General features: G+C 35.3%; 1 protein-coding gene across 8 annotated transcripts in view; it reads left to right on the plus strand.

The window, feature by feature from the left end:
* BBS9 (Bardet-Biedl syndrome 9) overlaps positions 1 to 27,471 on the plus strand; it is a 481,831-nt gene that overhangs the window by 193,987 nt on the left and 260,373 nt on the right. For 6 of the 8 annotated variants that reach the window (XM_081244834.1, XM_081244836.1, XM_081244841.1 and 3 more), the window contains 4 exons: positions 625 to 729; positions 2,823 to 2,837; positions 7,728 to 7,868; positions 26,389 to 26,484. In XM_081244834.1, the coding sequence (XP_081100960.1) occupies positions 625 to 729; positions 2,823 to 2,837; positions 7,728 to 7,868; positions 26,389 to 26,484 (357 nt within the window). The remainder of the gene's footprint in view (positions 1 to 624; positions 730 to 2,822; positions 2,838 to 7,727; positions 7,869 to 26,388; positions 26,485 to 27,471) is intronic. The other 2 variants (XM_081244839.1, XM_081244838.1) reach the window with 2 other exon arrangements.

Below are 27,471 nucleotides of genomic sequence, written 5' to 3' on the forward strand. Positions count from 1 at the left end.
ATATCTCACTTTATTTTTTAATTTTTCACAATACTTCCAATTTGTCTTTCTAAAACACATTCTGGACAATTAATTTTTCAAGTTAAAAACCTCTTATAGCTCTCTAATGCAGGTTGGAGGTCAAATACATGAATATGGAAGGCTATACACAATGTGCCAAATTGCTACAGTTTTAGTTACATCCATATCCAATTCCCCCTTCCATTTTCTCCTGCAGTCTGTGTTCTAGCCATGATAAGGTACTATTTCCCACTCCCAAATTCTCTTGCCCTTTGCATACCTTTTGCTTTGTTCATGCTGCCTGTTCATCTGAGTAAAGAGAAGCAGTGGTGTAGAATGTTAGGTACCCTTGTTCTGGAGTCTATTCCCAGCTCTGTATTAGCTATATGACCTTGGGCAAGCTTTTTAATCTCTTTGTAGCCATTTTCCTCATGCACCAAAAAATGGGGATAATAATAATACCACCATGTAGGGTTGTTGTGAGGATTAAATGAGTTAATCTATGTAATTGTGATGTAAAGTGCTAAAGACAGTAGCTGGCATGCAGTATATGTCTAATTTTAACTGTTTGTTAATAATAATTGTCCAAAATTATGTAATATATTATTTTTACATTGCTTATAGCACCAGAGATGACTAGAACAGTAGGCTTTTCTGTTTATCTGAAAGGAAGTTATTTACCACCTGAATTGGAAGGAAATGCAGTTGTTTCTTATTCCAGACCTACAGGTAAGCATACAGTTGTTCATGAATTTATAAGCCTAATCACTTCTTTTAAGTTATTGGAGTTATGAGTTAAATGTTTAAGTGTTTAAAATGGGAAAAGAGATTGTAAAATATTATTAAATGAAAAAATATTCTTTTCTAGTGTTAAATAAAAATGTATGTTCAAATTACTTTGATGTGTTTGTGAATAATTAGTGATAGTCTATTTAGCTGATTTCCATATGTAATGTTTGATTCTATCTTTTCAATTAATAGCAAATATGATGTATTTTTATTCCCACTAGAAGAGTGTTATCTAGTCAGACTTCATGTATTTGAACTAAAGAGAAAAACCTAGTCTGAATTAGTAAAAAAGACTATTATGGGTTGCTGTAATATTAAGTCAGTCTTCAGAGTTTCAGACACTGCTTTAGTGATTAAATAAAACTATTATCTTACGTGTTAAAATATTAAGAACAGAATCTGTATTATTTCAAGAAACTCTTAATAGATCAAAAAAGTTATCTTTAGTCCAGTTGAGATCTAATTATTATAAATTTCAACTTGGGTTCAATTTTATAGTTTTGTGTGTGTGTGTGTGTGTGTGTGTGTAGTGAATTTTTCATAGTAACAGTTTGACAATTAGTTGATTGACAGAATAAGAATAATTAGTTATTGCTTTTTTAAAAAAACGTTTAAATGTAGTGTAACTGATAGGGTATTTCAACAATGTTGCATTTGTGTTTTTTAAGCATTTCTGTACAGTTTTCTTAATTAAAAAGCTTAGAGATGCCTTATTCATATTTTTTCTCTCTGTTGATACCTACTTTGCTTACTTAGCAATGTTTTTATGAGACTGATGTAACTACCTACTGTGCTAACAAGGCACCTTGGCAATGTTTTTAATAATAGTAGTTCTTGGGCTTCCCTGGTGGCGCAGTGGTTGAGAGTCCGCCTGCCGATGCAGAGGACGCGGGTTCGTGCCCCAGTCCGGGAAGATCCCACATGCCGCGCGCGGAGCGGCTGGGCCCGTGAGCCATGGCCACTGAGCCTGCGCGTCTGAAGCCTGTGCTCCGCAACGGGAGAGGCCACAACAGTGAGAGGCCTGCGTACCACAAAAAAAAAAAAAAAAAAAAAGAATGGTGGACTTCTTAATTGGATGTTTCTGAAAAGAGCATTGAAATATTCAGTGTTATTTTAATTTTGAGTTGTGAAATAAAAAACAGGAAATGTTGACTAAAATCTCTAGATCATTTATCATTAATTGAACATCTCAATAATCATAGGCATGATTATACTTTTTATCTTTGTTACACCTTGTGTATGTAGTTATAGAGATTGTTGATGCCTTAATTCAACTAATTATTTCATTTGCTTTCAAGGAAAAGTAGTGATACTGGTTGAAAATAAATTTAAAATAAAGAAATGGATTACCTAGCAAGTGGACAAAAGGCTTAAAAGTACATTATAAAGTTATAAAATCATTCAGTGAGCTTATGGCTGCACATACTATTTTTAGCTATTATGCTTTTCTAAAGACAGAATTTGAAAGACCATAAATTATTACTAAACCAAAGAGCATAGGCATTAATTGGTTGAAAGTTAATTAGAAGTTAAAGTAAAAACAAGTCTATAAAAGAATACAAAGACAAGCTGAAAAAAACCCACATTGTTCCATAGTAGTATCTATTAACTAAAGTTATAATATAAGCAAGACTAACTGGAAATATTAATATTATATATTTGTCTTTCACTCAAATTTTTTCCAAAAAATTCATTTAATGCTCTTGATGTCATTTACATATTGAGTCTGGTTTGCTTTTGGCTAGATCATATATCTTTACCTCTTTTTGCCACATTTATACTAGAATAGCACCCTTTCATGGACTTCTGAGAATGAATGAAATATATTGTTAGATTTCATTTATTCATGTTATATTCTTCAATTGTGAATTGGCTTATCTTTATTGGAGGGCCATTTAAATCATCTGTAAGAATCTTGAAAATTTTAAATTATATTTTAAGCAGATATGTATTAAGTTTGTGTTGTAATTTTATAACAGATAATTTGTTACATTTTCTCCCCTATCCCTTTTTGAATTGCCTCTGATGGATAGATCGAAATCCTGAGGGTAAGTGAAAAGATAATTTAGAACAAAATGAATTTCAGAACTGAAATTTGGTCAGTTAATTCAATTGGTATTATACCATGAATGAATTCTTTTTATGGACTGCTGTTTTAACTATAGCAACCTCTTTAGGGTGATTCAGTGCCTTGATCTGGCTATGGAGAAGCTAGTAGATGTTTCCACTTATAGATACTTGTTATTCATTATTAGTTGTTTCAGGGTCATGAGAAACAATGAAGCTCCATGACTTTTTTGAACAAAACCAAAGGCGCCACTGACAACTTATTTTTGTAAGTCATTGGTGATTTACCTGTATGCTCAGTTATCTTAGTTTACTTAAAAAGAGTAAGGAAAAAAATTCTGAATTCTAAATTGTATGATTCTGTATACCCCAAAATATTCACCTCTTTGATCAGAATGCCATGTGTACTCATTCTTTGGGCCTATTCCTTGTCTTGTTTAGAATTTGTGGGGGAATATCATCAAGGGACTGGCCCCTTGAACTTGCCTGGGTCAGTGTTGTCACCATTATGTTTTCCCCAAATCATTTGTTTATTACTCTGCTATAATACTTATCATAATATGAATTTCATTAAGTTTGTTCCTTAGGTTCCCCTAGTAGATTTTTGAGCTCTTTAAGAGCAGGGTTCAAGTACTTAGGATTGTGCAGTATCTGGTTACATGACAGGTACTGTATAAGAATCTTCTACTTTGATTATTTTTCCTCCTAGACACAGACTTAATGTGATGGTTTGTCTTAGTTTATTAGCCATTTTAAGATTAGTATTAGATAAATAAAATACTTAAAAATAATGGCATTATTTACTCATATAGTTTTGGTGGTGCCACCAACCTGAGTTGCATAGTGTCTGGGAGGTGAATATATATTTATATGAGAAATATTTTAATAGAAGTAAGCTTTTAGCTTAATAGTATGAAGTATACTTGTCAAATTATAATTTGGGTTATTAAAAATAATTTTAATAATGAATATTTACATTTTACTTTGTAAGATTTCATGTAACTGATAAGATTTTGCAATAACTTTTATAAAATACAATATTATTATTTAAATTATTTGTTTTGAGTTTTAAAAAAATCAGTAAAGGTTATTATTGAAAGGAATTTATTTCCTCTTACTAAAAATTCAGATCAAACCATGAGGAAAAAAATCACAATATATGGAAATTTTAGTATTTCAGTGCAAACCTAAAGCTGGTTTTAATAATCTCTTATGATATATTTTAAAATTATAATTAAGCTTCAGGGAGTAGAGTTGAAATATTCAGCTTTACCTAGTAGGCAAGAAAATAATATGTTGCCACTTAGATCTTACTTACATAAGGCTTCAAATTTCAAAGACTTTTCCATTTTATTGGCCTGATCTGTTCAGGCTGTATTGCAGATAAGCAGTCCTGCTTTTACATATGGAAAAAGAGAAGCAAACGAGGTTTTATGTTGTCCCGTAAGAGTTTGTCTCCATTACTTCTGCATTAAAGTTACATGACATGGGCAGTGTAAAACATGACTGCAGATGGAGCACAGTACGTAGCCAGACATAACAGGAAGGGATCAAGGAAGTTCTGACTACCAGACATTGCTACTGCTTTGGGGTTCCTTGTTTTCAATAAGAAATGACTCTAGCAGGCCCCTGGAAAGAGTTCTAAAGGCATTATGTAGATGTGTAATATATAGATATAGTTATTCTACTCTGGTATATAAGTTCTTTTTTCTTTTTTTTAAAGCACATTTTGGCATCCCTCTTGACAGTGATACTGGTCTCTTGGGTGTGCCAGGGGTAATTAGAATTCTCTTCCTGGAAAAATTGTTCTGTCAGGAGTGATGTTGATCTGAATTTTCTCTCTAAGTGTTAAATAATTTTGTGATTAATTGCACCATGGTAGTTGCGACTATCCATTTCCTCTAGTAGGCTAGAAGGGGAAGTGTTTGAAGGAGAGGTGATTATATTTGTTAAAAAACTGTAGGAAAAAGTCAGTCTGATGAGTGAGTAGGCCAATATTTGAGTATTACAAATGACCAAATTCTTCTTTTCTCTCAGAATTATGTTCAGAGAGTTGAATAAGCCAAATAGAGACTGTTTTGCCAACTAAATATCGCTGATGGTAGGCAGTTAGGATCAGTTAGGCTCTTTCAACTGAGTTGAAAGCTATCCTACTAGCAACTTTGGAAAGTCTTTAAATGCATATAATTCTTTCCTTCCTTATTACAGATACACATATGCATACACTCACACATACCTCTACATGTCTCTGGCTTCAGGTTCTTAGCTACAGTTATAGCCTGAAGAGTAACTGGTAGCCAAATCTGCATTTCAAGTTTCTTAAGAAATGTACATCTCAATAGAAGTGTGCCGCTGATAAACTCCATGTCTAAATACTAGATGTTATATTTTGAAATGTTCGGGTTTTAATTTGATGGGAAGTAATATAAAATATTGGCAGTATAATTTTTCTTTTTAAAGGTATGGTTTCCTTAAACTGGTTTCTAAAGGATTTCATACTCTTTTTTCCCCCCAGTGGTAGAACTTTTCAAGCTGCCATCATTTAAAAAATAGCCATAATCATTTTATTAAGTATGAGTGTCATCATTTTTCAAAGTAATGTTTTCCAAATGTCCTGTGAAACAGGTTTACAATTCCTGGAGAGAAAAGAAATTCTGGAGGGGTTCTTCAAATCTTAGCAACTGCAGACCATTACCCTAGTGTGTGATATTGTCATTACCTGACTTAACTGAGCTGTGAATTGAGTTACAATGTATTTCCCTTCTTGGGTTTATTAGTGCTTGCAATCCATTTGTTTCAATTTCTGAAACATTTATACACCACCAGTTTCTTTAGCTCTGGGTTCTTGGAGTTTTAGGGTAATAATCTAAGTAACATAAGGCTAGTGTTGTTGGTCATGATTAATTTTGTTTTACCACAAATTCAGTCAGTACCTGGTCCAAGTGAAGTAGAGCCACAGTTTCAGCAGTGTAGTTTTAGAAGAGCATTTACAGCCAAATTTTATTTGAACAGTTAGCTCAGACTTTGGTTGAAAGTACATAGAAGATACCTTGTCTTTGTGCATGTACAGAATTGTCAGAAGATGAAGCATTTTTTCCCCGTTATTCTATTCATTGAAAATGAAGGAAATGGAACTAGGTTTCAGTTGCCTTCTTCTTTCCAGACTGCATCTATTAATTGAGGCTGTAATATGTATATATTAGAGGAAAAACAGTAGTAGGTATATTTCCATAATTTGGGGATATATGGAATATATGAAGTTGGAAAAAATAATGCTTTGTAATATTTTTTGTGGTGATATTGATAGTTGTGGTCTGAGCAGTAGCTTAGATCACGTTACCATAATATTTTGAGTCAAAACATTTCATCATTTTAAAGTACAAATACACATGCCTCTAAAACCTCACAAAATGTCAGGAAATAATACCCTGGGACTTCTCTGAAGAGACACCAGTTATAATCTGCATCTAGGATTCCAGGAGAAGTGAATTTAACATCTGTTGGTTATGAGCAAAAAATGAGCTATGTAAAATTTGATGGATAATAGATTATGTTGAAGAGAATGACAAATATGCTCCACGTGCTCTGAAAAAGTATTTAATTGGCCTCATATATCAATATGCTTGCCATTGTTGATGATCTCTTACTATCCTAGTGAATAAGTAGTTCTGAAAAGTGTACTCCCAGCTTGGTTATAGAGTAAACCACACAACTCCAATTGGCATTAACAAAATATATTGCTAATTCTAGGAATCCTATTTGGGATCATGTCTCCAAACTTTACTGTTTCCGCTTTTGCTATTTTTAAGCTGCTCTCTGACTCCACTGTAAAGAAATAAAGGAATTAATGTGTGGATCTATCCAGTAGAGTAGAACATTTTAAGTTTTCCTTTTTTCTACAGTAGTTTACTAGGATACAGGTTTCTGTATATTATCTTTTGTCTTATCCAGTCTAAAATAGAATCCTAGTATAAAAGGAGAGAGAACTAAAGTTGTAGAATTGCTTTACTTGATTTACAGGTAGAGAGCTTAATTTGTTTTGGTTTCAGTTTCATTCTTTGTAAAAATATTAAAAGGAATGATTTTTAAAAACTTTAAATTCTGATATAAAACTCTTCATTGTTATTTATTTATGCAGTTACTTATTTCAATATACCTGTATACTTTCTGAAAAAATTTGAGAATTGAATGACTATATAAGCCTTTCAAAATGTTGCTTAACAGTGAGATGTAAAGTTAAATGGATTTGGAAAAATTCAATTTGTATGAAAGTAATATTCTTCATATTGATGTGTAAAATGACATCATTAGAATGAACTTCATTAGAACTTCAGTAGGGCAAATTCTGCTTTCATGCTCATAATTTATTGCAAATTGTTAATTGTATTTCGAATCTTCAATAAGTAGAAAAGCTAAAATTAAAAAATTCGAGGGGTAGAGAAATGATTAGATATGGTCATATAGAGTCTTCCTGATATAAATTTCATATTCTTTGCTCATTTTAGCGGATAGTCTTGGATTAGGGCTAGAGCTTTGAAGGTCTTTAAAGACAGTTCAGTAATTGAATATAACTACATATAATGTTTTATATAGCATTCAACTGTGATGATTTTTAAAATATGATATTACTATTAAAGGCAGAGTTTACCCCTATGCTCGTTTTTAAGATTTTATTTTTGCCTTGTACTTTTTGACAATAAAGTAAAAACATAAATTATGATAATGCTTTCCAGTTATTTCAGTTATGCTAAATGAAATGGGCAGGTAACAAACATTTAAACTAAGATATGTTGCTACTATGTACTACTATTAGTAGTACAATATTTTTCTTATTTGTCAAATTTATGAATATATGTTTCTCTTTATTTCAGGCATTCCTCGAGTTAGCCAATGTAAGTTTAGACTTCCCCTGAAATTAATCTGCTTACCAGGCCAACCTTCAAAAACTGCAAGCCACAAACTAACTATTGATACCAACAAATCTCCAGTCAGTCTTCTCAGTCTCTTTCCAGGTAGGACTCTTGAAGTAACATGCCTGTAGCATCAGAAATGTTAAGAATTTAGAATGGAATCCTTCATCAGCAGGTAATGATGGGGTAATTATCAGATAATTGTTAAGTCAGAATATAAAAGTGCCTCAAGGATTTTTTCATTTTGTTTGCGGATTCAAAGGAAATAGCTTATATCAACAAGGTAATAAAGGGTACCTTTTAAGTTTGATTAAAATTATTATAATCATTATTTTGCTTCAGTATTCAGAAATGAAAACATCAAATGTTTCTTTTTAGACTGTGGAATTTTTTGGCTTGGAATGTAAATATTTATTATTCATCTTTATTGTAGGTTTTCGAATATATCCCTTTTCTAAGCATGTAAATATTTATTTTTTGTCTTCATTGTAGGTTTTTGGAAATGTACCTTTTAAAAGCATATTCTTATGCCCCTGAAAAGTAACCTCATAAGTAGGTGCTCTATGTGGTTGTGCTGTCTTCAGCAGCTGGAGGGGGCAATGTTCATTCTTTGCCTCCAGTGCTTTAGAAGGGGCTACATGTATAAAACTAGAATATCACAGTGAACATTATTGGTAATTTGTGAAGGTGTGACTTTCTCCAGGTGTTGGTTTTTATTTTCGAGTAGCTTAGAAAAGAGAGAGGCATTGATTGGATAAAACATCTTTAGTTGCCAGGGTTTCTAATGTGTTGCATCTATTAACTTTCTTGGTGATGAGGTGGAATTAAAAAAAATAATCTGGGAATTAAATCAACCCTTTTAAATCCATCATTAAAAATCAGCACTGTTGACTGTAAGATGCATCTTCACCCTTGCATTAGTGGATAGGATTTAGAATACAAGTATTTCCCATAAGGTTTAGAAATTTATGGTAAGTCAACTTTTGTGTTATTACCTACTTAAAGTGATTAAAATTTATTTTTCATTAATTTGAAGTGTTTTTAAAAGCTTTATTTATATGTAACTCTATGAAAAATCTCCAAGATGCTCTTTATTACAATTAATCTGTTCTTTAGTTTGAATAAATGAGTGTGTGTGAGTGTGTGTGTGTAGTTAGCAAATAGTTTTGTACCTTTTGGTTTCTTATTCCCTTTCATTCCCTTTCTTCTTCATCAATTTTCTTATAACAAATTTGGATTATAAAAAAGGCAGAGAGGGCCTCCCTGGTGGCGCAGTGGTTGAGAGTCCGCCTGCCGATGCAGGGGATACGGGTTCGTGCCCCGGTCTGGGAGGATCCCATATGCCGCGGAGCGGCTGGGCCCGTGAGCCGTGGCCGCTGGGCCTGCGCGTCCGGAGCCTGTGCTCCGCAACGGGAGAGGCCACAACAGTGAGAGGCCCGCATACCACAAAAAGAAAAAAAAAAAAAAGGCAGAGAGTCACTACCTTTATAACATCTTATGCAAACATACTAGTTCCTTGGTCTCCTATTCTATCCCGACAACATAGTTGGAAATTGTATGTTGCACACCAAATTTATTGATGCCTTTAAAAAATGTTTAAGATTCTGGCTTCTGAGTGGTCAATCTTTACTGTAGATGACTGAAACCGATAGAGATTGAATAAGAATGTATGCTTTTGACCAGAGAGGGAATCTCTGTAAGCTATGGATTGGGTAAGAAGTACTAAGGAAAGCTTATAACTCATCTGTCCTGATTTTGGACTCAGTTGTTTTGATGTCACAGGTATCTTAGGCTCATCAGCGTATATTTGCTTCTTATTCACTTTAGAAATGGGACTCAATGACAAATTTTAAAAATTTCCCCTGAGTCAATTTATGTAGTATAGTGTGTTCTCTTTTTTGAGTTTCCAGATTTGTGTTCATATTAAACATGCTGGAATCCTGTAATTGTTTAAAAGAAGTACTCTTGCTACTTTTTCACTTTTCATGATACGTTTCACTCTTGCTATATATGATGTTAAAGTTGCTATTACAAGTTATTTTTTAACGGAAATAAAATTAATGATCTTCATAGAGAAGAAATAAAACTACTTTTAATCTACATCTCTTCCTATTTGTTTATTTCAGTTCTTTTTTTTTGTATATTTAAAATTAATTTTTCTTATTACAAAAGAAATGTGAAATTTAGGAATGGATAACCAAACAGAAGAAAATGAAAGTTACTGTAATTCTTATACCCAGCAATATCTACTTATATTTCATTACATTTTCCTACTCTTTTGAAAAATATTTTTTCTAAGCATTTCATCCCCGCAAAGAATATTACTTTGCATATTGTTGTGAGACACCTTTCTATATAATTAGATTTTTTATTTTGTGATTTTAATGATTACATACTATTCTATCATAAATCATTTGGCCAGCATTACATTTTTCTATATTTATGTTGTTTTCAGTTTATTAATATTGTAAATATATTATAGCAATATTTCTCTAAATTTATTATTACTTCTTTGATGAATATGTAAAAGTGGAATTACTGAGTCAAGCAAAGGATAATAATATTTTTAAGGCTTTTGAAATATAATGTAAAATTGACTTCCTGAAGGGCCATACTAGTTAACTCTATCAACAGTGTTTGAATGAAGGTGTCTAGTGCCCCAAATACTGGCCAGTAGAGAATATTATAATTATAAAAAGCTTTAATATGCTTAATGGCTATATAGAAAATATTTATTTACATATATATATATAAATATCTGGAGTGATTTTGGCTAAATGTGACTTAAGCAAGGTAATATGTATTTTTTATCTCAAATAAAGAGAGGTCCACAAGTGGGCAATGGAAGCTGGTATAGTGGTTTGTGAATGTTATCAAAGACCCAGCTTTTTTCTTTCTTTGCAATGTGCATTCTCTAGTGTGTTGGCTTGTTCCATGGCAATAAGATAGCTACTTTGGCTTAAGTCATCATAACTGACTACAGGGCAGGAGGTAGGGGAAAGAGATAGCTGTAGCAATGACTGTAACTTTTATCAGAAAGGCATGTTTCCACAAACTTCTTAGGAGATTTCTACTTAGGCCTCAATAGCCAAAATACTGTCACATGGCCTCTTCTAGCAGTAAAAGGGGCTGAGAACTAATGTAGATGGGCTGGGGAAAAGGAGGCTGGGAATAGATGTTAAATTAGCTGACATTCAGTGTATGCCATGATACTAGTAATTTTACACAAAAATTTTACGTAAATGTAATAACAGGGCTTCCCTGGTGGCACAGTGGTTGAGAGTCCACCTGCCGATGCAGGGGACCCGGGTTCGTGCCCCGGTCCGGGAGAATCCCACATGCCATGGAGCGGCTGGGCCCGTGAGCCATGGCCGCTGAGCCTGCGCATCCGGAGCCTGTGCTCCGCAACAGGAGAGGCCACAACAGTGAGAGGCCCGCGTACCGCAAAAAAAAAAAAAAAAAAAAAAAAAGTAATAACAAATAGCGTGCTATTGTAGCAGCCTTTTATGGTACTCAGATATATGGCTGTCTTTCCTTGTCAATGAATTTGTATTTTAATGTTTACATAATGTTCTGTTGTTTAGGGGTGCCATGTACATAGCTTTTTTGTACTTCTCTGTTTCTCTTTGGAGAAATTCCTTGAAGATAAATGACTGAGTTAAAGGATATGCACATTTGAAAACTTTATTCAAATGCCAAAGTTACTTCCAGAATAATTGTATCAGGTTACAAGCCCAACATCAGGGTTTATACCCAGGATAGCAGCTGGATTTAAAGCTTTAAAAATTTTTGACATGGTTAGGTGAAGTATGACATCTCTTTTTAAAATTTGCATTTCTAAATTATTTGTTAGCATAGAAATTTTGTAATTGTTATTAGCTACTTGTATTCTTTTAACATATAAAGTTTATATTTTTATGTAGTAAAATTTATTTTAAAATTTAATTTTATAACTGCTTTATTTAGTTTCAAGTTTTCATGTTGTACTTAGAATGATCTCTATTTTAAGATTATAAAATATTAATTATATTTTCTTCTGGTACATGTTAATACATTCTTTAATTCTGAAACACAGCTTCAGTATATTTTTTTGTTTTTATAAAAAACAACTTTATTGAAGTATAACTTATGTACACATGTATAAAGTATACAATTTGGTAAGTTTTGGTGTTTGTATATACCTTTGAAACCATCCCTGCAATCATGATGCTGAAAATATCCATCACCCCAAAGAGCTTCCTTGTGCCCCTTTGTGATCCATTTTTCCCCCCATCCCCAGGCAACCACTGGTTTCCTTTCTGTCACTATAGATTAGTTTGCACTTTCTAAAGTTTTATAAAATGGAATTACTGAGTATGTGCTCTTTTTTGTCTGCCTTCTTTCATTCCCTTATCAGATTATATGACTTGCACATAATTTCTCCCAGTCTATGGCATGTCTTTTCATTCTTTTAACAGTGTCTTTGGAAGAGAAGAAGTTCTTAATTTTGATAAAGCCCAATTTATCTGTTTTTTTCTTTTATGGATCATGATTTTAATGTTATATCTGAGAAATTTTTGCCTAACTCAAGGTTACAAAGTTTTTCTCGTACATGTTTTTCTAGAAGTTTTCTAGTTTTATGTTTTATATTTAGGGCTCTTATCCATTTTGAGTTGATATTTATGTATGGTGTGAGATATGGATAAAATTCATATTTTTGCTTATGAATATCTAATGTTCCAGCATTACTTTGTTTTTTTTGGCTTCACCACGCGGCTTGAGGGATCTTAGTTCCCCAACCAGGGATTGAACCCATGCCCCCTGCAGTGGAAGAGTGGACCCCTAACCGCTGGACTGCCAGGGAATTCCCCCAAACTACTTTTGAAAAGACTGTTTTTTTCCACTGAATCACCTTTGCAAAGTTGTTGAAAATCATCTGAATATATATCATAGGACTATATAAATCATCAGAATGTATATATATATATATTTCTGCTCAGTTTGTTCCATTGATCTATTTGTCTTTGCCCATCAATATTGCTATATACCAATAGCATAGTGTCTTAATTACTATATATAAGTCTAGAAGTCAGGTAGCATAATTTCTCCAATTTTATTCTTTTATTTTCAAAGTTGTCTTGGATGTTCTAGATCATTTGCATTTTCACATGAATCTTAGAATCAGCTTATCAATTTAAAAAATGCCTGAGATTTTGATTGGAATTGGGATTGCAACTGATCTAATTTCTATAGATAAATTTGGAGAGAAACAACATCTTAACAATATTGAACATGGGAAATTTGCTCCACTTATCCTAGTTTCTTAAGATGAATGTAGAGACCTTCCTTTATTTAAGGCATATTTTATTTTTCTCACTAAGAGTTTGTAGTTTTCAATGTACAGGTCTTACAAATCTCTGTCAGATTTATCCCTAAAATATATTTTGATGTGATGGCAAATTGTAGTGTTTTATTTCAATTTCAAATTGTTCTTTCCTAGTACATAGAAATACAATCGGTTTTTGTATATTGATCTTGTATCACACAACGTTGTTTCTACTAGCTTTTTTTTTGTAGCTTTAATCAGATTTTTTACATAGATGATCATGTCATCTGTAAGTGAAAACAGTTTTACCTCTTCCTTGCCCATCTGGAGATTCAGTTTGTTTATTTTTTGCTTGCTTTTTAACCTTGGCTAGAACCTCTGGGACGATGTTGAATAGTAATGGTGAAAGCAGACATTCAGTCTTTCAGCATTAAATACGTTTTAGATGTAAGTATTTTGTAGGTGTCCTTTACAAGCTTGGGGAAGTTCCCTTTTATACCAGGTTTGCTATGAGTTTTATTAGGAATAGATATTTAATTTTTTCAATGCTTTTTCTACATCAATTGAGATATTTTATATCATTTTCTTCTTTAGTCTGTTAATAGGTGGATTACATTGATTACTTTTTTAACGTTAGCCCTACTGTGCATTCTTGAGATAAATCATACCTTATCATGATGTATTTTCCTTTCAATCGACTGTGGGATTTAATTTGTTAAACTTTAGTTTATAATTTTTACATCTGTGTTTATAAGGGATATTGATCTGTAATTTTGCTTCCTTATAATTATGTGTCATTAATGTGGAGTTTATGGAATGAATTGGGAAATATTTACCTCCCTTCAATTTTTTTGAACAGTGTGCAGAATTGGTATTATTTTTTGCTTAAATAGTTGGAAGAATTCACTAAGGAAGTTTTCCAGACATAGAGTTTTCTGTATGGGATAGCTTTTAAACTACAAATTCAATTTCTTCAAAAGATATAGGCCTCTTGAGGTTATCTGTTTCTTATTGAGTGAACTTTGTTAGTTTCTGTCTTTCAAGGAATATGTACATTTCATCTGAGTTGTTGAATTTAATGGTATAAGGCTATTCATAATATTTTGTGATCCTTTTAATATCTGTAGAATCTGCAGTGATGACAACTCACTCATTACTGATACTGCTAATTTGTGTTTTCTCTCTTTTTTGTTCCTGATCTGTTGACTAGAGGTTTATCCATTTTATCTAGTTTTGAAAAACCAGCTTTTGGTTTCATTCATTTCCTCTTTTTACTTTTTGTTTTTCTATTCCTTTTCATTTCTCTCATATTCCTTTCTTCTGCTTACTTTGGGTTTAATTTTCTTTTCTTGGTTAGTTGGTTAATGCTATAAAATTTCCTCTAACTATTGCTTTAGCTGCATCCTACAAATTATGAAATGTTGTGTTTTTAATTTTCATTCAGTATAAAACAGTTTTAAATTCCCCTTTTGATTTCTTGTTTGACCCTAGTGTTATTTAGAAGTATGGTATGTAGTTTCCAAATTCTTGGGGATTTTCCGTACAACTTTTATTATTGATTTGGAATTCAGTTTCACTGTGGTAGGAAAACATACCTTGTATGCCTCGAACCCTTTTAAATTTATTGAAACTTATTTAATGGCCCCAAGATAGGACTGTTTTTATAAATGTTCCACATGCATTTGAAAATAATGGATTTTCTTCTGTTGTAGGGTGGGATCTTATGTAAATGTCAGTTAAGGCAAGTTTTCTGATAATGTTTTTAATCTTCTATATCCTTACTGATTTTCTGTCTACATGTGTCAATTATTGAGAGTAGATTGTTTAAGTCTTCAACTATAATTTGTTTATTTCTTTTTTTTTTTTGCATATCTGAAGTTTTTGCTTCATACATTTTAAAGCTCCATTTTAGGCACATGAAAGTTTAGGTGTATAATGTTTTCTTGATTATTATGAAATAGCCTCTGTCTTTCTTAATATTCTTTGCTCTAAAATCTACTTTTATGATATTAATATAGCTATTCCAACTTTCCTTTGCCTAGTGTTACAGTGATATATATGTATATTTCCTTTTTTTACTTTTGAGATGTTTACATCTTTATATTTAAAGTAGGTTTCTTATAGGTAGCATACAGTTGAGTCTTGGCTTTTTTTTTTTTTTTTTTTGCGGTACGCGGGCCTCTCACTGCTGTGGCCTCTCCCACCGCGGAGCACAGGCTCCGGACACGCAGGCCCAGCGGCCATGGCTCACGGGCCCAGCCGCTCCGCGGCACGTGGGATCCTCCCGGACCGGGGCACGAACCCATGTCCCCTGCATTGGCAGGCGGACTCTCAACCACTGCGCCACCAGGGAAGCCCTGAGTCTTGGCTTTTTTAATGCAATACAATATTATCTGTCTTTTAATTGGGGTGTTTAGACCATTTTCAAAAAAATAAATTTACTTACTTATTTTTGGCTGCGTTGGGTCTTCATTGCTGTGCATGAGCTTTCTCTAGTTGTGGCAATTGGGGGCTACTCTTCGTTGCAGTGTGTGGGCTTCTCATTGCGGTGGCATCTCTTGTTGTGGAGCATGGGCTCTAGGCACATGGGCTTCAGTAGCCATGGCACGTGGGCTCAGTAGTTGTGACTCTCAGGCTCTAGAGCACAGGCTTAGTAGTTGTGGCTCATGGGCTTAGTTGCTCCACGGCATGTGCAATCTTCCCAGACCAGGGCTCGAACCTGTGTCCCCTGCGTTGGCAGGCGGACTCTTAACCACTGCGCCACCAGGGAAGTCCCTAGACCATTTATTTTTAATGTGATTATTGATATGGTTGGTTTTAAATCTACCATCTTGCTCTTTGCTTTCTATTTGCCTCATCTATTTTTTTTTTAAGATTTTTTTTTGATGTGGACCATTTTAAAAGTCTTTATTGAATTTGTTACAACATTGCTTCTTTTTTTTTTTATGTTTTGGTTTATTGGTCACAAGGCATGTGGGATCTTAGCTCCCCAACCCGGGATCAAACCTGCACCCCCTTCATTGGACGGCGAAGTCTTTTTTTTCCTTTTAACACCTTTATTGGAGTATAATTGCTTTACAATGGCATGTTAGTTTCTGCTTTATAACAAAGTGAATCAGTTATACATATACATATGTCCCCATATTTCTTCCCTCTTGCATCTCCCTCCCTCCCACCCTCCCTGTCCCACCCCTCTAGGTGGTCACAAAGCACCGAGCTGATCTCCCTGTGCTATGTGGCTGCTTCCCACAGCTATCTATTTTACGTTTGGTAGTGTATATATGTCCATGCCACTCTCTGACTTTATCCCAGCGTACCCTTCCCCCTCCCTATATCCTCCAGTCCATTCTCTAGTAGGTCTGCATCTTTATTCCCGTCTTGCCCCTAGGAAGGCGAAGTCTTAACCACTGGACCACCAGGGAAGTCCCCTCCTGCATTCTTTTGAATTGAGTATGTTTTATGATTCCATTTTATCTCCTTTGTTGTCTTATTCACTATACCACCTAGTGTTAATTTAGTTGCTTCTTTGAAGTTTATGGCAGTGTTTCTCAACCTTTCTTTTATTATTTTCTCCACAAGACTTTTTAGAATCTTTTTCTTAATCAGCCCCTCCACACAGTTTTAGTACCACAGATAATCCTGTATATCTGTTCATATTCTATATGAATATCTGTTTTTATAGATAAAATGAGTAAGATTTTTCTGAACCCTATAAATTTTTTTTAACATCTTTATTGGAGTGTAATTGCTTTACAATGGATGAACCCTATAAATTGACTTTTGCGCCTTTGGAAGCAATATTTCCCTGTCAAAAATGCACAGATGCATAATACTGTATACATCTTTAACTTATCACAGTCTGTCTTTAGGTGATAGTATAATGCCTCAAACATACTATAAGACTCGTACAATAGTATACTTCCATTTCTCCCCTCCCAGCCTTTGTGCTATTGTTGTTTTATATTTTATATCTACATATATTATAAACCTTGCAATACATTGTTATGAATTTTGCTTTAAACAGTGATTATCTTTTTTAGAATTTCTTTTACATTAGAGTATAGTTGATTAACAATGTTCTGTTAGTTTCAGGTGTACAGCAGAGTAATTCAGTTATACATGTACAGTGATTCTCTTTTTAAGAGATATTAATAATTAAGACAATGATCTTATATATTTACTCATGGAGTTACCTTTTCCACTGCTCTTCATTCCTTTGTGTAGAACCAGGTTCCATCTGGTATCATTTTCCTTTTTCTTGAAGTACTTTGTTAACATTTCTTTTACTGGAGAACTACTGGTGATGAATTTTTTCAGCTTTTGTAGGTATGAAAATGTACTTTTTCACCATTTTTTTGAAAGTTATTTTCACTAGGTAAAGATTGTAGGTTGACAATGTTTTTCTTTCAATATTGGAAAGATATTGCTCCATTGTTTTCTGGCATTGCATTAAGACATAAGCTGTACCTCTATATGTAATATGTCTTTACTCTCTGGCTGTTTTTAAGATTTTTTTCTTTAAGAAATTCATTTCTGGTGTACCTTGGTATAGTTTTTTTGGTTTTGTTGTATTTTCATTTTGCTTGTGCTTGGTGTTTGTTAAGATATATATATATATATTTTACAATCTTTATTGGAGTATAATTGCTTTACAATGGTGTGCCAGCTTCTGCTTTATAACAAAGTGAATCAGCTATACATATACATATATCCCCATATCTCCTGCCTCTTGTGTCTCCCTCCCACCCTCCCTATCCCACTCCTGTAGGTGGTCACAAAGCACCGAGCTTATCTTTCTGTGCTATGCAATGGCTTCCCACTAGCTATCTATTTCACATTTGGTAGTATATATAAGTCCATCTCACTCTCTCACTTCATCCCAGCTTACCCTTCCTCCTCCCCGTGTCCTGAAGTCCATTCTCTACCTCTGCTTCTTTATTCCTGTCCTGCCCATAGGTTCTTCAGAACCTTTGTTTTTTTAGATACCATATATGTGTGTTAGCATATGATATTAGTTTTATGCTTTCTGACTTACTTAATCCTACATGACAGACTCTACCTCCATCCACCTCACTACAAATAACTCAATTTTGTTTCTTTTTATGGCTAAGTAATATTCCATTGTATATATGTGCCACATCTTCTTTATCCATTCATCTGTTGATGGACACTTAGGTTGCTTCCATGTCCTAGCTATTGTAAATAGAGCTGCAGTGAACATTGTGGTACATGACTCTTTTTTTCTTTTTTTCTTTTTTTTTTTTTTTGCGGTACATGGGCCTCTCACTGTTGTGGCCTCTCCCGCTGCAGAGCACAGGCTCCGGACGCGCAGGCCCAGCGGCCACCGCTCACAGGCCCAGCCGCTCCGCGGCACGTGGGATCCTCCCGGACCGGAGCACGAACCCGCGTCCCCTGCATCGGCAGGCGGACCCTCAACCACTGCGCCACCAGGGAAGCCCCACATGACTCTTTTTGAATTATGGTTTTCTCAGGGTATATGCCCAGGAATGGGATTGCTGGGTGGTATGGTAGTTCTATTTTTAGTTTTTTAAGGAACCTTCATACTGTTCTCCATAGTGGCTGTATCAATTTACATTCCCACCAACAGTGCAAGAGGGTTCCCTTTTCTCTATACCCTCTCCAGCATTTATTGTTTGTAGACTTTTTGGTGATGGCCATTCTGACCAGTGTGAGGTGATACCTCACTGTAGTTTTGATTTGCATTTCTCCAATGATTAGTGATGTTGAGCAACCTTTCATATGTTTGTTGGCAATCTGTATATCTTCCATGGAGAAATGTCTATTTAGGTCTTCTGCCCATTTTTGGATTGGGTTGTTTATTTTTTTGATATTGAGCTAAATGAGCTGCTTGTAAATTTTGGAGATTAATCCTTTGTCAGTTGCTTCATTTGCAAATATTTTCTCCCATTCTGAGGGTTGTCTTTTCATCCTGTTTATGGTTTCCTTTGCTGTGGGAAAGCTTTTAACTTTCATTAGGTCCCATTTGTGTATTTTTATATTTATTTCCCTTTCTCTAGGAGGTGGGTCAAAAAGGATCATGCTGTGATTTATGTCAAAGAGTGTTCTGCGTATGTTTTCCTCTAATAGTTTTATAGTGTCTGGCCTTACATTTCGGTCGTTAATCCATTTTGAGTTTATTTATTTTATTTATTTATTTTTTTATTAGTTTCTGCTTTATAACAAAGTGAATCAGTCATACATATACATCTGTTTTGAGTTTATTTTTGTGTATGGTGTTTGGGAATGTTCTAATTTCATTCTTTTAAATGTAGCCGTCCAGTTTTCCCAGCACCACTTATTGAAGAGACTATCTTTTCTCCATTGTATATCCCTGCCGCCTTTTTCAAAAATAAGGTGACTATATGTGCGTGGGTTTATCTCTGGGCTTTCTATTCTGTCCATTGATCTATATTTCTGTTTTTGTGCAGTACCATACTGTCTTGATTACTGTAGCTTTGTAGTATAGTCTGAAGTCAGGGAGCCTGATTCCTCCAGCTCCATTTTTCTTTCATAAGATTTCTGTGGTTATTTGGGGTCTTTTTTTTTTTTTTTTTTTAAAGAAGATGTTGGGGGTAGGAGTTTATTAATTTAATTTATTTATTTTTGCTGTGTTGCATCTTCGTTTCTGTGCGAGGGCTTTCTCTAGTTGTGGCAAGCGGGGGCCACTCCTCATCGCGGTGCGCAGGCCTCTCACTATGGCGGCCTCTTGTTGCAGAGCACAGGCTCCAGACGCGCAGGCTCAGTAGTTGTGGCTCACGGGCCCAGCTGCTCCGTGGCATGTGGGATCTTCCCAGACCAAGGCTCGAACCCGTGTCCCCTGCATTAGCAGGCAGATTCTCAACCACTGCGCCACCAGGGAAGCCCTATTTGGGGTCTTTTGTGTTTCCATCCAAATTGTGAAAGTTTTTGTTCTAGTTCTGTGAATAATGGCATTGGTAGTTTGATAGGGATTGCATTGAATCTGTAGATTCCTTTGGGTAGTGTAGTCATTTTCACAATGTTGATTCTTCCAATCCAAGAACATGGTGTATCTCTCCATCTGTTTGTATCATCTTTAATTTCTTTCATCAGTGTCTGCATACAGTGTCTGCATACAGGTCTTTTGTCTCCGTAGGTAGGTTTATTCCTAGGTATTTTATTCTTTTTGTTGCAGTGGTAAATGGGAGTGCTTCCTTCACTTCTCTTTCAGATTTTTCATCATTAGTGTATAGGAATGCAAGAGATTTCTGTGCATTAGTTTTGTATCCTGCTACTTTACCAAATTCATTGATAAGCTCTAGTATTTTTCTTGTAGAGTCTTTAGGATTCTCTATGTATAGTATCATGTCATCTGCAAACAGTGACAGTTTTACTTCTTCTTTTCCAATTTGGATTCCTTTTATTTCTTTTTCCTCTCTGATTGCTGGGCTAAAACTTCCAAAAGTGTGTTGAATAATAATGGTGAGAGTGGGCAACCCTGTCTTGTTCCTGATCTTAATGGAAATGGTTTCAGTTTTTCACCATTGAGAATGATGTTGACAAACCCACAGGCCTTTATTATGTTGAGGAAAGTTCCCTCTATGTGTACTTTCTGGAGGGTTTTTATCACAAATGGGTGTTGAATTTTGTCAAAAGCTTTTTTTGCATCTATTGAGATGATCATATGGTTTTTTTCCTTCAATTTGTTAGTATGGGTTAGCACATTGATTAATTTCTGTATATTGAAGAATCCTTGCATTCCTGGGATAAACCCCACTTCATCATGGTGTATGATGCTTTTAATGTGCTGTTGGATTCTGTTTGCTAGTATTTTGTTGAGAATTTTTGCACCTATGTTCATCAGTGTATTGGCATGTAATTTTCTTTCTTTGTGACATCTTTGTCTGGTTTGGTATCAGGGTGATGGTGGTTTTGTAGAATGAGTTTGGGAGTGATTTTCCCTCTGCTATGTTTTGGAAGAGTTTGAGATGGATAGGTGTTAGCTTTTCTCTAAAAGTTTGATAGAATTCTCCTGTGAGGCCATCTGGTTCTGGGCTTTTGTTTGTTGGAAGATTTTTAATCACAGTTTCAATTTCAGTGCTTGTGATTGGTCTGTTTATATTTTGTATTTCTTCCTGGTTCAGTCTTGGGAGGTTGTGCTTTTCTAAGAATTTGTCCGTTTCTTCCAGGTTGTCCATTTTATTGGCATATAGTTGCTTGTAGTAATCTCTCATGATCCTTTGTATTTCTGCAGTGTCAGTTGATACTTCTCCTTTTTCATTTCTAATTCTATTGATTTGAGTCTTCTCCCTTATTTTCTTGATAAGTCTGGCTAATGGCTTATCAATTTTGTTTATCTTCTCAAAGAACCAGCTTTTAGTTTTATTGACCTTTGCTATCGTTTCCTTCATTTCTTTTTCATTTATTTCTGATCTGATCTTTACGATTTCTTTCCTTCTGCTAACTGTGGTGTTTTTTTGTTGTTTCTCTAATTGCTTTAGGTGTAAGGTTAGGTTGTTGATTTGAGATGTTTCTTGTTTCTTGGGGTAAGGTTGTATTGCTACAAACTTCCCTCTTAGAACTGCTTTTGCTGCATCCCATAGGTTTTGGGTCATCGTGTTTTCATTGTCATTTGCTTCTAAGTATTTTTTGATTTCCTGTTTGACTTCTTCAGTGATCTCTTGGTTATTAAGTAGTGTATTGTTTAGCCACCATGTGTTTGTATTTTTTATAGATTTTTTCCTATAATTGATATCTAGTCTCATAGTGTTGTGGTCAGAAAAGATACTTGATATGATTTCAATTTTCTTAAATTTACCAAGGCTTGATTTGTGACCCAAGATATGATCTATCTGAAGAATATTCCGTGTGCATTTGAGAAGAAAGTGTATTCTGTTGTTTTTGGATGGAATGTCCTGTAAATGTCAATGCAGCCCATCATGTTTAATGTATCATTTAAAGGTTGTGTTTCCTTATTTATTTTCATTTTGGATGATCTGTCCATTGGTGAAAGTTGGGGTGTTAAATTCCCTTACAGTGATTGTGTTACTGTCGATTTACCCTTTTATGGCTGTTAGTTTTTGCCTTAGGTATTGAGGTGCTCCTATGTTGGGTGCATAAATATTTACAATTGTTATATCTTTTTCTTGGATTGATCCCTTGATCATTAGGTAGTGCCTTTCTTTGTCTCTTGTAATAGTCTTTATTTTAAAATCTCTTTTGTCTGATATGAGTATTGCTACTCCAGCTTTCTTTTGATTTCCATTTGCATGGAATATCTTTTTCCATCCCCTCACTTTCAGTCTCTATGTGTCCCTAGATCTGAAGTGGGTCTCTTGTAGACAGCCTATATATGGGTCTTGTTTTTGTATCCATTCAGCCAGTGTATGTCTTTTGGTTGGAGTATTTAATCCATTTACATTTAAGGTAGTCATCAATGTGTATTTTCCTATTACCATTTTCTTAATCGTTTTGGATTTGTTATTGTAGGTCTTTTCCTTCTCTTGTGCTTCCTGCCTAGAGAAGTTCCTTTAGCGTTTGTTGTAAAGCTGGTTTGGTGGTGCTGAATTCTCTTAGCTTTTGCTTCTGAGGCTGCTGGGAGAGATTTCCCTTTCTCTTCTTTGTTCGTACATCTCCTGGGTTCTGCTTTGGATTTGGCCCTGCCTCTGTGTGTCGGTCACCTGAGGGGGTCTGTTCTTCCCTCAGACAGGACGGGGTTAAAGTAGCAGCTGATTAGGGGGCCCTGGCTCAATCAGGCCAGGGGTAGGGAAGGATACGGAATGCTCAGTGAGCCTGTGGTGGCAGAGGCTGGCGTGACGTTGCACCAGCCTGAGGCCCACCATGTGTTCTCCTGGGGAAGTTGTCCCTGAATCATGGGAGCCTGGCAGTGGTGGGCTGCACAGCCTCCCAGGAGGGGAGGTGTGGATAGTGACCTGTGCTTGTACACAGGCTTCTTGTTGGCTGCAGTAGCAGTCTTAGTGTTTCATGCCCGTCTCTGGGGTCCACACTGATAGCTGCGGCTTCTGCCCCATCACTGGAGCTTGTTTAGATGGTGCTCTGAATCCCCTCTCCTCGCGCACCCTAAAACAATGGTCTCTTGCGTTTTAAGCAGGTCCATACTTTTTCCTGGACTCCCTCCTGGCTAGGTGTGGTGCACTATCCCCCTTCAGGCTGTGTTCACACAGCCAACCCCAGTCCTCTCCCTGGGATCTGGCCTCTGAAGAAGCCGGAGCCTCAGCTCCCAGCCCCCAGCCGTCCCGGCCGGCAGGTGAGCAGACAAGCCTCTTGGGCTGGTGAGTGCTGGTGGGCACTGATCCTCTGTCAGGAATCTCTCCGCTTTGCCTTCTGCACTCCTGTTGCTGCACTCTCCTCCCTGGCTCCGAAGCTTCCCCCCGCCACCCCCTGTCTCCATCAGTGAAGGGGCTACCTAGTGTGTGGAAACTTTTCCTCCTTCACAGCTCCGTCCCAGAGGTGCAGGTCCCGTCCCTATTCTTTTGTCTCTGTTTTTTCTTTTTCCCTATCCAGGTATGTGGGGAGTTCCTTGCCTTTTGGGAAGTCTGAGGTCTTCTGCCAGCATTCAGTAGGTGTTCTGTAGGAGTTGTTCCAAATGTAGATGTATTTCTGATGTATTTGTGTGGGGGAAGGTGATCTCCACGTCTTACTCCTCTGCCATCTTGACGCTCTCCCTCTGTTAAGATATTTTGATCTATGGGTTATAATTTTTATCCAATTTGGAAATATTTTGGCTATTATTTTTTCAAATATTTTTTTCTGTCTCCACTCCTTTTTTCATCTTTATTTTAAGGACTCCAATTATGTGTATATTTCTCGCTTGGGGTTGTCCCAGAGCTCAATGATGCTGTTTTTGTTTTTTCAATCTTTTTTCTCTTTGTGCTTTTTTTGGGTAGTTTCTACTGCTATACATTCAAGTTATTTCTTTTTTCAGTGTGTAATGTGTTCATAATCCCACTCAGTGTATTTTTTTAATCTCAGACATTGTAGTTGTCATCTCTCAAGGTTTGATTTGGGTCTCTCTCTTTTTAAAAAAGTTTTTCCGTGTCTTTATTTAATATAGCTCCTTTGAATATTTATAATAATATAATAATTGTTTTAATGCCTTTGTCTACTAATTCTATTGTCTGTGCCATTTCTGAGTTAGTTTTGATTGATTTTTCTCCTTGTTAATGGGTTGTAATTTCTTTTCTCTTTCTGTGTCCTGTAATTTTTGACTGAAGGACAGAATTCCTGAATTTTATCTAATTGTGTGTTGAGTATTTTAGTTTTCCTCTAAATATTGTTGAGGTTTTTTTTTTTCTGGGACACATTTAAGTTACCTGAAAAAGTTTGATCCTTTTTAGTGTTGTTTTGAAACTTTGTTAGGTGGGATGGGAGCAACATTTATTCTATTGTGAACTTTACCTGCTACTGAAACCAAACTCTTCCATGTGTTCTACCTGATACCTAGTGAATTTTGATAGTCTATATTATGGCCAGTGAGAACAAGGATTATCTCTGGCCCTGTCTGGGCTTGTGGATTATTTCCTGTAATCTTTTTGACTGTTTTTTTTTTTTTCTTCCCCAACCTCAGGTAGTTTCCTCATAGGCATGCATCCATTAGTATTCTACTGAGTACTCAAATGGGACTCTGCAGATCTCTGGAGTTCTTTCTCTGTTGCTCTATATGCTCTCTGCTTTGAGAACGTTTGCCACTTTGGCCTTCCCAGATTCCCAACTCTATCTCCTCAACTCAGGGAGAATGCTGGGTTGCTCCTGGGCTCCCCTCCCCTGTGTTGTGGCTTGGAAATTTCTCTAGGTGGTAAGTTGGTGCAAACATAGGGCTCACTTTGTTTCTTTTTTGTCAGAGATCCCTGTTGTTCATTTGCTAATTTCCAATGTCTTAAAAAATGGTTCATATATTTTATTCCATTTTTTAGTTTTTTGAGTTGGGAGGGTAAATTTGGCCCCAGTTTTTCCATCTGGGCACAGAGTGAAAGTCTCCAGTGTTATAATTTTTATTTTATTTATTTATTTATTTTTGAGTCAGGAGTCAAATGTGTTTCACTTGTAATTTTTTGATATGAATTTTTTTGATATCTCCCTTCTGTAGGCTTTCTCCTTCACGTCTCTTTTTAATTTGCAGTTTATTTGTTAAAGAGTACAAATTATTTTTCCTGTGAGTTTCCCGTACTCTGAATTTTGCTGATTACATCCCTGTGATTTTGTTTAATATTTTCTCTGTCTTGTTCCCTATAAACTGATGGTTGCGTCTAGTGCTAATAGAGTTAGGATTGATTATTTTGGCCATACTACTGCAAGAATGGTGGCATATACTTTCAGCAGTGGGTACATTATATCTGTTTGTCTCCTTTTTTTTTTTTTTTTTTTTTTTTTGCATTACGCGGGCCTCTCACTGCTGTGGCCTCTCCCATTGCGGAGCACAGGCTCCGGACGCGCAGGCCCAGCGGCCATGGCTCATGGGCCTAGCCGCTCCGCGGCATGTGGGATCTTCCTGGACCGGGGCACGAACCCGTGTCCCCTGCATCGGCAGGTGGAATCTCAACCACTGCGCCACCAGGGAAGCCCTGTCTCCTTTTTTGTGATTGTAACAGCTATTGATAGTCAATGCTAAGATCCATTAATTCATTGGAAGTTGAAAAATAGTGGTATTCTATTCTTTCAAGCTTTCTACAATTTTTAGCTGGAATATTTCCACACAGAGAATGTTTCCCTTGTTTACCACTGTTTATGTGGTACAATTTGGTAGGATCATCAGGATAAATGCTTGGTTCTCTGTCTTTATTATTGATTTTTAAAATAATGAGTTGATTCTCTAGGATCCTTCAATAGTGAGCATTTGGGTTTTTTGTTTTATTTTTAGTGTCAGTATGAACACATGCCTTTAAATATATTTGATGTATTTTACCTCATTGAAGTTATTATTATTATTATTTTGATACTCAAGTATTTTCATCTCTGGCCAGTGATAGTCTCTTTAAGGTGGCTCTTACGTCCTTTTCATACAAGTCTGCTGGTCACTGATAGTTTCCTTGCTTTCTGGTGTGACAGGCATTCTAAGTTCATCTTGTACATTTCTTGCCTCAGACCTAGAATGAACTAGTATAAGAAAGAAAATTAAGTGATTTCAGCATGTTCTTCTGAGGCAGTAATTTTAGCATTTAGAAGCAACTGTGGAGATGAGTTAATATATTATAGTCCACACATGGTCCTTAAACATGACTAGTGACATAAAAAGTACTCATTGTCAACTAAGCTTCCTATTTTAAACATTAAGTGTTTTGCCTTGTGATTATGTAAGGTGATTTTTAATTTTCTTTGTAGGCTTTGCCAATCAGTCAGAAGATGATCAGGTGAATGTAATGGGTTTTCGCTTCTTAGGAGGTTCCCGAGTTACTCTTCTTGCTTCCAAAACCTCTCGTAAGTAAAGCCATGGTATTATTGCTTTTGAAAACTTCTATTAAGAACAGTGCATCATAGATCATTGCCACATCAAAGATTTCTGCAAGGGTGATGTTAGATATTGAAAACTAAGAGCCGTTATATTAGTTATGAAGATAGAATCCTGTTTTATTAGTGATACTTAACTTTGGTTTTGGGGATGAGGAGAGTTTGATAGAGGAATTTAAAGAACTGAAAAATGTTTTTGAGATAGGTATATGGTGAACTAGGTTTTAGGAGTTACTAGAAACTGGAGTTAATTTTTTTGGGGTATGTGTATATTCTTATATCCTCCTTTTGGACACTTGCAAAGATGAAAGTGAAAGTGAATAACTTTTGCTGAGATTAATCTCAGTAGAATGAAAAGTAGTAATTGTATAGTCAAGTCTGAATTTCAGATTTAAATATGCTTTATTGATTTGTTTGCTTCATATGAGAATAATGGTTGAAACTACTCAATGTAAAACTGACTTCTGATGTATGTAGATAATGAAGCTACTAAACTCACTGAGTTTTATATACCTTCTTGGAAATAAATTAAAATATTAAGAAAGGAAGTGTTTAACAAATTTTAGGTACACTAAGGCTATTAGGGGAAATGAATGTGTGTGTGTGTGTGTGTGTGTGTGTGTGTGTGTGTGTGTGTATATATATATATATATATATATATGTCTGAGTACACTCCAGTTTTTAAAATCTCTGCCATTTGTACAATGGGTTTCATTTTCTATCAGTACTTTATGGATTTGCAGTTTTAGTTGGTTATTTTATAATTAGAAAATAAAATAAGGATATGTTCTTTTTGAAAAATGAAGATGTTAACGGGGGAACATATATATATACTTATTTTAGAAACTATAATGAAGTTTCTGTGGTTAAAATCATAACAGCTTCTGGAATGTGTAGGTTGGTGGCTAGTGAAATAGATTTGGAAACAACTAAAAATTAAAGAATAAGATACACAGG

The sequence above is a fragment of the Mesoplodon bidens genome (genome assembly GCF_964165515.1).
Source record: "Mesoplodon bidens genome assembly, chromosome: 9".
NCBI lineage: Eukaryota > Metazoa > Chordata > Mammalia > Artiodactyla > Ziphiidae > Mesoplodon > Mesoplodon bidens.